Raw genomic sequence first — 12,437 nt, 5'->3', positions numbered from 1 at the left:
CTTAAATTGTGATCTCCCCTGTGAATTGTAATACAATTCAATTGAAGTGAATTTAACTTCCAAAGTTTAAGTTGTACTTCTGTATTTGTATAAAATTGCTCAATAGGGGGAGGGGAGTATCTCTCATTCTTTTTTTTTGTTCTGGGCTGGTTTGGTTTATGGGGTCACAGCAAGATCTGTTGGACGGCAGTCTGACCTGGTTCAATGCTTAACTGGAGACTGGAGCCATTAATTTCCTCAGCTGAGCCTTTCCAGCACATTTGCAAACAGGTCTGCCTTAGATTTTTGTCCGCGCTATTGTGCTACCATTAAGCAGCATCGAATCGTTAGGCTCACAGCTTTATTCTGGCTGGGGAGGATTCAAGGGCAGTTGCTTGCTCATTCATACTGCGTACTCCCTTGCTACTGATCACTGAACCTGTGACTCAGGTCGGCAAAGCTACAGGACATCCTGGCACGGAGTTGCCAGCTTTATGTTCACTGTGTTTATTCTGCCCTGTCTCGAAATACATTCCAATATGAAGTGGTCCCCATCTGGTCATCTGTGTTGATGTACAAGCATAGAAGTTGTAGAGTTCATTGATTTTTTTTTAATTGAAATCTCAGTTTTCCTTTAAACTAGAATGAATGTGAATGGTTGTTTATTGGCTTTCGATGAAAGGAAATTTTGTGGGCGAGCTCCAATATTGTCATCGCCATCAATCCCTTTAGCTAAGGGCACCCCCACATTCAACCATTAAGGACTTCTTAATTCAATTGTGTAAGAAGGAGCTGCAGATGCTGGTTTACACCAAAGATAGACCCAAGAAGCTGGAGTAACTCAGCGGGTCAAGCAGCATCTCATAGACACAAAATGCTGGAGTAACATAGGGTCTGATGAAGGGTCTCGACCCGAAACGTCACCTATTCCTTTTCTCCAGAGATGCTGCCTGACCCGCTGAGTTACGCCAGCATTTTGTGTCTATCTTCCTAAATCAATTCATTGAGCTGGGCAGAACATAGAAGTGGAAAGAGGTGACAAACTCCATTACCCTGAAACTTGTATCATCAGCCTCGGACATCGATGCCCTTTGCCAAGTTACCCTTTTGGCTTTAGAATTCAATTCCAAATCAAAAGTAAAATGTTACTTGATGCACTTCACTCCTGGTTTATTCCAGAGTGGTAGATAGTGGGTGCACAGTGCAAGGTTTTGATTTGATTCCATTTTTATACAATAAAGCTGGTCAACGACTAAACAAAACTTAAAAAAGCTACAAATACTGGAAAGTTGAACTCTTACTCGTTAACTACAGCATTTCACTTAAAACCAAGATGGGGACACAAGAGGCTACAGATGCTGGAATCTTGAGCAAAATACAAAGTGCTGGAAGAACTCAGTGGGTCAGGCAGCATCTCTGGAGGGAAATGGACCCTTCTATAATCTCCAGTTCCTCCAGGTTCCAGCATCTACAGTTCCTTGTTTCTCTTTATTTTCTCTCATTCCCAGTTCTGAACAAAAGGTCGTTGACCTGAAACGTTAACTCGGCTGCTCTATACACTGATGCTCCCTGAACGGGTGGCCGATGGTCGGCGTGGACTCCGTGGGCCGAAGGACTGGTTTCCATGATGTATTTTTCAATTCAATTCAATTCAACCTTTAAGGGGTACATTTTTTAAATTAAGTATTCAAATCCATTTGTTTGCATCTTAGCTCAGTGGACTTTATAAATCCCGTGGCAATTTATGAAGGTGATCAGCACCTTTCCACGGTATCCTTGCCAACAATTTTAAAGCTACAAGAAAAAGTTCATGGAGCATCAGATAAGAAAAAGTGATTGCTGTTTATGAGATGGCGCAGAACTGCAACTGTTTTTTTTCCTTTGTTACGATCGCTGCTGTGCAGAAACGCAATGGGCGATGTAATGAGGTGCTCTTCAAACATCAAGGCGCGATTAAAATGCAAGTGTTTATTTTCCCCACTCATCAGGTAGACTTTGATAGAGTACTGCACAGGAACAGGCCATTCGGCCCAAAATGTCCGTATCGGACATGATGCCAGGTTAAACTAATCTCCTCTGCCTGTATGTTTAAGAAGGAACTTCAGATGCTGGAAAATCGAAGGTAGACAAAAAATGCTGGAGAAACTCAGCGGGTGAGGCAGCATCTATGGAGCGAAGGAAATAGGCGACGTTTCGGGTCGAGACCCATTTCCCTGCATTTATATTGGCACATGGATATGGAGGGATATGGATCATTCGCAGGCAGATAAGAGTTTGTCTGGGCATCATGTTTTGCACAGACATTGTGGGCCGAATGGTCTGTTCCTGTACTGTGTTCTATGAACATAAATAACCAATACAATAAAGCACTGATCATATCAGTTTGCGCTAATGCGACTGCAAATATATCTTGCTTACATAATGCCATCCACTCAGTCCAATGTTTTTGTACAGATGCATAAAGATAAATCCCTTACTTTCTACACATGGGAACAATGTGACTGAGCTCGCAATTTGCACAAGAGCGAGAGGTTTCAGTGAAATTTGACAAATTAATTTGAACAGGTTACTTCAAAAATAACTTGGACTGTTGGCTGGAGTCGGAACATTCAGCTGAGCTACGATTCGTGAAGGGCAGCAGCCATACCGTTGGAGGGGAAACTGGTGAAGGCAGGGAAGTGACTGTTTTCCCGTTGACACATCAGCACGCAGAGCTCTCTATTGCCTCCGTGGACCAGTTGGAGGTTCCACCGCAGAAGGGCGTCAATGAAGCGGCTGAAGAGCTGTCGTTATTGAAGGCACAAGTGCTGGCTGCCTGGTAAGAGTCACAGCCAGAGCACCTGGATTCTATTGAGGAAAGGGTGACTGGTGGAGAGAGGGAGGAAAAACGTCAAAACTACAGTAGTTGGAAATCAGTAATTAAAAACAAAGCGCGGCAGGTGGCGCAGCTGGTGGAACCACTCCCTTACTGTGGGCCTGGTGGCCAGGGTTGCTGCGGGAACGCGTCGTCCCGGCCACCAGGCGGAGGGAGGGAACGGGCCACGGGTGGGAGTCCTCCCAGCCGCCAGGGCGAGGGTGCTGGTCCTCCCAGCCGCCAGGGCGAGGGTGCTGGTCCTCCCAGCCGCCAGGGGGAGGGTGCTGGTCCTCCCAGCCGCTAGGGTGCTGGTGCTGATGCTGGTGCCCCCGGCACCGGAGTGGCGCCTCTCGGCGGAATCCCGTCGCTTGTTTAAAGAACTGTTGACGGCGGCGGCGGCGGCTCCTCCCGGGCCCGGCCCAGCGCAGCGCAGCCCAGCCTGGCGGGCGGTGAGTGAGTGAGTGTGGGGCCGCAGCCTGGCGGGCGTGTGTGTGTGTGTGTGTGTGGCCGGACTGCCTGTCCGGTGGCACCGCAGCCGGAGGGAGGGGGGACACGATCATGATCAGGATGTGTGAGCCGCAGCCCGGCCTTTGTTACCCGCCGCACTCGGCCGTTCACCCCGCAGCAGCGGCCTCCAGCCCAGCCCGACCCGGTCAGGCAGCCAAGGCCCAGGGCTGGCGTGAGGGCAGCAGCGGCCGGAGTAGGGTGGGGGGGGGGAAGGAGGGGAGAGAGAGGAGGGAGAAGCTGCAGGTAGTTGCCCAGGCTGGCCGCAAATAACTTTATCACTGTCCACGAGTTCTTACCCAGGGGCACAACATTTATCGGACGATCCCCTTGTCCAGAGGCTGTTGTGTAAATGTCTGCATGAGTAACACACACCTTCCTTTATTAAGTCTTGAATTTTAGCAATCTATCATCATCACATTTTTTGTTTCCCCGATTGACAATTCTTGTCAGCTTCGCCCCCCAACAGAGCAATGTCCCAGAAACTATCTAAGTCACTTAAATATGCGGTCAGTTTTGATTTATTCGGATTTAAGTGAACATTTTTACCTTTATTGGTATAATTCCTCATCAAATGTACTCAGTGAAGGTCAAAGCTATTCTTAAAGAGCACTCTAGCAAGCAAGATTATTTTTATAGCGATGCTTGATTTATAGTTTAAAGAAACTTGATATTTTAAGATTGTGGTATTTTGTAAGGTATTTCTAACAGTTTGGTTCAAGGAGTTATGGTTTTCTAACACGGGTGATTCTATTCAGCAATGTTTGAAAGTTATTTGGGAAATATTCCGTAGTATTGTGTTGCCAATGGAAAGAGTTAACAAAATAGTATGATATTCATTTGTTATCTCCTTTATAATCACAAGTTCCTATCAAAGATCAGTGATAAATGTACAAAATTAAAGAATGCAGCTGTTTAAAAACTTAATTCAACATTTTAAACTCTCAATTTATTTAACAGTCATCAAAGCTGCTGGGTTAAAAGTCTAGAAATACTTCTATGTTATCCTATCCAACCGTGATTATAGGAATTGATCATAAACCATTTTATAATCAGGTCATTTAAAAAGTCAGATAATATAATGAATGAATAAGTTTATTGGCCAAGTATTTATATACAAGGAATTTGCCTTGGTGCTCTGCCCGCAAGTGACAACATGACATACAGTGATGGTTAAGAATGATACATAAAACATTAAACATTAATAATAAAACATTATTGATTAAGCATGTGAATTAAATGAAATACCAGAGCAAAAGGAGCATAGTCAATGCACGTGGGAAGTTCTGAGTTTATTTGCTAAGTCTCCGGGGAGCCAAGTTCTAAATTCTACAACAGATCTTATCAAGAATGTATTGCCCACACAAACAGGTGGTTCAAGGGTCCCATGCACCTTGATGTATAGAGATCAAATTGAAAGAATCTAGAAATCGGAGGTACAAAAGGACTTGGAAGTGCTGGTGCAGGATTCCCTAAAAGTTAATCTGCAAGTCAAATTGGTAGTAAATGTAGCATTTATTTCAAGAGGGCTAGAATACAAAATCAGGGATGTAATGCTGAGGTTCTAAGGCGCTGGTCAGGCCGCATTTGGAGTATTGTGAGCAATTTTGGACACCATATTGCTGGAAGGATGTGCTGGCTCTGGAGAGGGTCCAGAGGACATTTACAAGAATGATCGGGTTAACATATGATGAGCGTTTGACGGCACTGGGCCTGTACTCGCTGGAGTTTAGAAGAATGAGGGGAGACCTCATTGAAATGTACAAATAGTGAAAGGCTTGGATAGAGTGGATGTGGAGAGGATGTTTCCACTAGTGGGAGAGTCTAGGACTAGAGATCATAGCCTCAGAGTTAAAGGACGTTCCTTTAGGAAGGAGATGAGAAATTTCTTCAGTCAGAGGGGTGGTGAATCTGTGGAATTCTTTGCCTCAGAAGGCTGTGGAGACTGTCAATGGATATTTTTAAGGCAGAGATAGATAGATTCTTGATTAGTGTGGGTGTCGGGGGTGATGGGGAGAAGGCAGGAGAATGGGATTAGGAGGGAGAGACAGATCAGCCATGATTGAATGGCGGAGTAGACTTGATGGGCCGAATGTCCTAATGCTGCTCCTATCACTTATGACACTGCAATAGTAAACAGGTTCAAAGTTGGCAAGACACTCATTTAAACATTTAATTTTTGAAGTTTTAGAAATAATCTGCTTTTACTCCATACAGCAATACAAGAATTCCCCTACATTTTTGCCAACTTCAATGTGATTCGACATTATCCCGCCCCCATCCCTTTCTGCTCTATGCTACGACCACTCTGCAACTTCCTGGTTTGCTCATCCCTTCCCCCCTCGTCCTCCCAAGGCACTTTCCCCTATAACCACCTGCCCCTACACCTGCTCCCTTGCTTCTTTCCGGGTGAGACAGAGGTTTATACGCACCTCCTTCAACCTCGTCTATTGCATTTGGTGCTCTACATATGACCTCCTCTACATCGGCGATATCAAGCGTAGACTAGGCGACCATTTCGCCGAACATTTGTGTTCTGTCCGCTAAAGCCAGTGGGATCTCCCGGTTGCTACCCATTTTAACTCCCCGAATTTCACTGCCACAGTGAGGCTTCATGCAAACTGGAAGAACAACACATCATGCTCCACAGCCCAACAGCATGAACATTGAATTGTCCAATTTCAGGTAACCCCTCCATTCCCCACTCCTTCCTTTCTGATCTATCCAAGTCCTCTCACTGTCAGCAGCAGGCCGGGGCTGTCAACTCAGCTGGATTCCAGGCCTAGTTCTCGGACCAAGTGTCTAAAGGAGGGTCTCGACCCGAAACGTAACCTATTCATGCTCTCCAGAGATGCTGCCAGATCAGCTGAGTTATTCCAGCACCTTGTGTCCCTTTATGTATTAACCAGCAACTGCAGTTTTTTGTTTCTACAACACATAGAATGATATTACCGTATTCGGCTATAACGGACAATCAGCAATAGCGGACAATATTCACCCCCCCCCATGGTACGTTATTACGAGGGTTTACTGGACCGAGGAATCTAGGTGTAAGTGCATGAATCACAACAAGCTTGTAGGAAGGTGCAGCAAAATGTTAAGAATGCAAACGGCATGTTGGCCTTCATTGCTGTGTATTTGGAGTTTAGAAATAGGGAAGGATGTGTAGGGAAGGACTGCAGATGCTGGTTTAAATCAAAGGTAACTGAAGAAGGGTCTTGACCAGAAACATCACCAATTCCTTCTCTCCAGAGATGCTGCCTGTCCCCGCCTGTTACTCCAGCATTTTGTATCTACCTTAGAAATAGGGAAGTTTTGTTGTTATTATACAGGGTGTTTTTGAGGCCACACCTAGAGCACTGGGTACAGTTTTGGACGAGTTAAGAAAATAATACTCTAACGTTGGCGTCCTGGAGTGACTCAGTAGGTCAATTCACAAGAGGGGGTTGTCATCACTGGCTGAAAAGAGTTAGTTCTATAAGAAAGACAGCTGTTGACATCAAGAACATGCAATGTGTTTGACTTGAATTTTAAACAAAAGCACGCGTTAACATTCTTAGTAATACAAGGCAGGATTAAACCATGTTACACCAAAATAAACACATCATCACATAACAAAAAAATGACTGCTCTTCAAAAGTAATGGCTTGAATTTGAAAAGCTTGGGATATCTTGAGAATCTTTTGAGGTGTTATGCAGAAAGTAGGAACTGCAGGTGCTGGAATCTTGAGTAAAACACAAAGTACTGGTGTATCTCAGTGGGTCGGGCAGCTTTTCTGGTGAACATGTCCTCTTGATGCTGCCTGGCCCACTGAGTTATTTCAGCACTTTGTGGTTTGCGACGTTATGCACCTGACTGGAAAGTCAATAAAACTGCAGATGCTGGAAATCTAAAATAAGAACATGAAATGCTGGAAATACTCAGCAGGTCTTTGACTTGAAACATTAACCCTGTTCCTTTTCCCACAGACACGGCCTGACCTGCTGAATGTTTCCAGCATTTTCAGACAGGACGCAGTCTGCTTGTTTACCCCATCTCTACCTCAAGACTGCATTGAACATTTCCACTCAATTCAGGACAACACCCAGTGAACTCACTTAACTTCTCAAGGGCAGTTGGGAATAGACAAAAATCTTGTCCCTGCCACCAATGTGCAGGTGCTGAGAATGCAAGCAAAATAAATGACTTGTGATGTTCTTGCCAGTGAAACAAGGTGCTTTTGGTATTAACTCATTTTACAAGTTTAAAAATTCTGGTTAAGTGGAAATATTCAGATGTCGAGGCAACTGATGTACCCCCTTGATGAAATAAGGCATCTCAGAGTCTTAGACTACAGGTTAGCTGAAGGCATGTGCAAACTTGATGCATGGTTTAGGAAGTTACAGAATTCTTGTTTAATGATATCCTTTTCCCACACCTAATCCAGTAGATTTTTCCAATAACCTAGTGCATTGCATCTGCTTTTGGACAAGCTGATTGGGCTGTGTTTTTATTTTTTTGTTTGGTTTGTCACTTTCATTTTGTCTCCAATCACTTGTGTCCATATAAAAAGTATCATTAACAAATGAACCATAATGTTCTTTTATTCATGTATTTTTCTGCCTTGAAGATGGTCCTTAAAAACCTCCTTCTTTGACCAAGTATTTGACTGAATGCCCTTTGGCTTAGAATCAGTTGTGTGCCTGGTGTTGCCTTGGGATATTTAAAATTTTTAAGATTCCATGTAAATGTAAGTGTTGTCATTTTTTTACTTAAAATCAAGACAGTGGAACTATTAAGTCACATATTGGAGTGAAGAAAAATGCCACAGATGGTTGTGGAGGCCAAGTCAATGGATATTTTTAGGGAGATTGACAGATTCTTGATTAGTTCGGGTGTCGGGGGTTATGGGGCGAAGGCAGGAGAGGGAAAGATAGATCAGCCATGATTGAATGGTGGAGTAGACTCGATGGGCCGAATGGCCTCATTCTGCTCCGAGAACTTATGAAGAGCTACACAAGGCAGTCTAAGAATGTTATATTTGCAGTATCTTGCATTGTAACTGATACTGCTGTCTTCATTTGCAGGCTTTTCTTTGCGCAAGTTATCTTTGAAATGTGAACAGCAACGTGCTGTGTGGGCCAGTGGATTTGAGATTAGCGGAGGTTTTCAGAAACATTTGAAAGAATGGGTATGAGAATTAAACTACACAGTGCTGACCACCCTAATAATCTTCTGAAGGAACTCAACAAGTTTAGGCTTTCCGAAATCATGTGTGATGTAATCATCGTGGTGGGCAACCGGACGTTTTCAGCCCACAAGTCTGTGTTGGCATGCGCTGCCGGTTACTTCCAGAAGCTCTTTCTCAACTCCGAGGTGAACTCCGTCAGAACATATGTGGTAGACTTCATCACACCATCCAACTTTGAAAGGATCTTGAACTTTATTTACACCGCAGAGCTTTTCACAGATCTCATCAACGTGGGCGTCATCTACGAGATGGCAGAGAAGCTGGGAATGCAGGATCTGCTGAAGGCTTGTTACTCCACATTCCCCGACTTGGAAAAAACACAATCGAGCAAAGTGGGAGAACGGCCAGCGGAAGACTACGCGCTTCTCCCCCTGCCCTCCAATGAACAAAACCCGCCCAGGGGAAACTCGAGGACCACAGCATCGCAGTTTTGTCAAAATCGAGGTTACATCATGCAGGTGGAGGTGGCAGAGGGGTTCAAGAGTGAAGAAAGAAATCCCACCAGTGAAAATGGACCCTCTGTGATGTACCAGCAATCAACAAAAACTGAAGATAGCCTGAAGATGGAATACAGCCAGCCCACATCCACTGAGAGTGTTCCCCTGACCACCAACAAAACCCCTTGTGAGCTGTATGGGATTCAAAGTAATGGATATTATCAGACCAATTTACTGATGGCTGGAGAATCTCTGAAAGAAGGTGGAAACAATGTTGACCTCCAAGATCATTCACTGAAGGAAATGGAATGCATGCAGTTTGAAGGTATTGAAGCGGATGGCCTTAATTTTGATGAGCACCAGGAGAGTAGGGGTGCTTCGGAAGAGGTAATAGAGCTGACAGATGACAGTGAAGATGACAGTCTGGTGTGTGTCAAGGACTGCAACACTGAAGGCAAGAGCATGCCGTGCCAGGTGTGTGGCAAGGAGTTACCGGCTAACATCGCAGTGATTCGGCAGCATGGCAAACTCCACATTGATGCCAAGGAGGGGCTGTGCAGAGTGTGTGGCACAAAGTTCACTGACAGGAGCTCTCGAATCACCCACGTTTTGTCTCACGTTGGAATTTTCCTCTTCTCGTGTGATATGTGTGAAATGAAGTTTGTGACACAGTGGCAAGTGGCTGGACACAGGAAAGCCAAACCATATGATACTAACATTATTGTGCAGCCCAATGCCATGCTCCCATCTGAGCCCAATTTTGGGGGCTCTCCAACGGAACTCTTCTGTGCAGTCTGTGGAAAGGCCATGGCTAAAGACTATCTCGCTGTGAAAGAGCACATTCTTTCTCACCTCGACATGAAAAGCCTTTCCTGCTGCGTCTGCGAGCAGCCTTCGAGATCTGTCTGTAGCCTGATGTGGCATGTTTTGTCCCATATGAATATATCTATTTTTTCCTGTTCTGTATGTGGTAATAGCTTTGTAGATCGAACAATTCTAGAGCAACACATGGCCTCACATCAGGGTATGAAATATTTATTTGAATGTCATTTTTGCAGTAGAAAATTCCGACTGGAGGCTTCTTATCAAAACCACGTGAAGATCCACAAGAGGCATAACTCGGACAATGCAAAGGGTGTTACTGCTCAACATCAGTGGCTCAAAAAGACTTTAACGACGTCACTGTCAGACGAGTCTACGAGTGATGGCCATGTGGCCACTCTACAGCAGGAGAACCTTCTCTCCCTTCCCTTAAACCACGGCAAGACCACCTGCAAAGGGAACTGGTACGAATGTGAGTTTTGCAGGAAGAGGTTTTCTCATTCCAGTGAGTTTCAGTATCACCTACGAATTCACTCGGGGGAGAAGCCCTATGAATGTAAGCTGTGCCACAAGTTCTTCAGGGGACGATCGACTGTCAAAAACCACCTAAAGACTCATTCCGGAGCCCTCATGTACTGCTGCACGGTGTGCCAGAGGTACTGTCCCACCCTCAACCTTATGATTAAGCATGTGGAGATGCACAAGGATGGAGGCCTGCCTCCTGATTTTAACATTGCACAGACTTTTATGTACATTGTACATTCCAAACAGTCAGTAAAAATGATGGACTAATCTTTTATTTTGAAAGGAAACAGACCCAATGTCGGTTTGACAAACTGTATTCTGAATTAGACATCAAATAAATTCTCACTTTAATGCACAGTAGAACCATCAAAAGTATTTTTGAGAGGTTCATCGACAGAATTTTACAAAAATGTTGTAGTTGTCACTAACTTGCAGTGCTAATATAACTGGTATAATGAAGTTACCATTTTACACTGTGTGTGTGTGCGCGTGCGCGCGTGTGTGTACATGTGTGTGTGTGTGTGTGCGTGCGCGCGCATGTGTGGTTGTCAACTTATGGTCGGTTGAACACAATTACTGGTACTATGTGGAAAAAATAGCCAACTACACTGTAATATGAACATCAAAATCTACCCAGACACAAGGTAGTAGCTTCAGGGCCATAGTGACAAAATGGATGTGTTCACATTGTCCTATCAAATATTGCTATTATAATCCCCAGGGAGTTGATTGAAATAAGTAGCGTGAGGGGTCAGGGAATGCTTTAAGTTAGAGCTTTCACTGTGCTCACTACACAGTGGCACAGCGGTAGAGTCGCTGCCCTGTGACTATGTGGGATTTCTCTGGGCTCTCCGGTTTCCTACTACATTCCAATGACATCCTTGATGATAGTGCCCCAAGTAGATGCTTTTAATGGTGCCTGTGATGGCTGAGATATGTGATTATTCTAAAACTAAATATCCATGATATGGCCAAATCGGTTTACTAATGTATATTGGTATCTATAGTAACCAATACACTGTGTGAATTTAAAGTGGATATTTGGAAGTTTTGATTACATTTGTTAGTCTGATTGCATTCCCAGATTGCTTTTCTGAAATTGCCCAAAAATTGCTTTCATTGTTGTACGTGAAATGTCCATAAATGTTGCCTATATTTTTCAGTCAAAAACAGAATTTGTCTTAAATACAAGTGCATTGGTGTTAATTTTATTGGACTAGCTGGAGATGAGTGTAGTCATTATTTGGTTCAGTTTGGAATCTAGTCTTGGTTTGACTTTACGACCAGCATTTATTCTCTCATACCTGCAGATATATTTGGTTCCACTAATGGCTCAGCTGGCTGAGGTCAGCTTTCAATTAAGCTGAACCTGCTCGGGAGTCATGTTCAGGATTCCAGGTCCTTTGCTGTGTTAACATCCTCCTTTGCATCTAAGTTTAGTTATGATTAGTCTTATTGCCCCTCGTCTAGTGATATGATTAGACTAATTGCTTCTTCTCTAGGGGAGCACAGAATGGATATTAAAGGAAAGATGTGTAACGTGTTGTATTGCTACAGTTAGTAAATGTTTCCTGTATGCAGAGAATTTATCTCCAGACAGCCCAGCAGCGTATCTAGTCGAGCTGCTGCCTTGTAGCTCCAGCGACCCAGGTTTAATCCTGACTTCCAATGCTCAGTTTTCTGCGTGGTGTACAACATGACGCTGAACCATAATTACAAAGATTGAACACTATCTGATGTGAATTATTCTGCAAGTATATGTCGCAGAGCATTTAAGGTTTGCAGAACCTCAACACCAGATTGAGGATGGGTCAATGCATTGGACAGGGTACTTGGAACAAAAGATTTGGGCACAAAAGCCTTCCAAGTGATTCTATTAATTCGTAACAAATTAAAGAATTTGCCACTGAATGTTACTTTTACTGAAGACTGAGGACATCTAGGGAGACAAGGAATTAATTAAACTTGGGAGTTGGAAGGTTTCTAGTGTAAATGGCAGTTGAGGAACCAAAGGGAGCTCTAATCTAGGACAGTATCAATTGAGCATAGATGCCCTATTTTATAGGCACGTCGACTATTTTGATT

At 44.0% G+C, this 12,437-nt stretch overlaps 1 protein-coding gene across 5 annotated transcripts; it reads left to right on the top strand.

The window, feature by feature from the left end:
• Positions 1–2,311: 2,311 nt before the first annotated feature.
• LOC116968836 (zinc finger and BTB domain-containing protein 39-like) lies at positions 2,312–10,712 on the top strand. Of its 5 annotated transcripts, none has more exons than XM_033015791.1 (3): positions 3,029–3,282; positions 7,307–7,551; positions 8,405–10,712. In XM_033015791.1, the coding sequence occupies exon 3, from the start codon at positions 8,505–8,507 to the stop codon at positions 10,617–10,619; it is 2,115 nt and encodes a 704-aa protein (XP_032871682.1). In that variant the 5' UTR covers positions 3,029–3,282; positions 7,307–7,551; positions 8,405–8,504; the 3' UTR covers positions 10,620–10,712. The 5 variants fall into 5 exon arrangements, with proteins under 5 accessions (XP_032871685.1, XP_032871682.1, XP_032871683.1 ...); XM_033015792.1 differs by having other exon boundaries at positions 7,307–7,674; XM_033015794.1 differs by lacking the exons at positions 3,029–3,282; positions 7,307–7,551 and adding an exon at positions 2,312–2,797.
• The last annotated feature ends 1,725 nt before the right edge of the window (positions 10,713–12,437 follow it).

The sequence above is a fragment of the Amblyraja radiata genome, chromosome 46 (genome assembly GCF_010909765.2).
Source record: "Amblyraja radiata isolate CabotCenter1 chromosome 46, sAmbRad1.1.pri, whole genome shotgun sequence".
NCBI classification, from domain to species: Eukaryota; Metazoa; Chordata; class Chondrichthyes; order Rajiformes; family Rajidae; genus Amblyraja; species Amblyraja radiata.
This window is presented reverse-complemented; position numbering and strand designations above follow the sequence as displayed.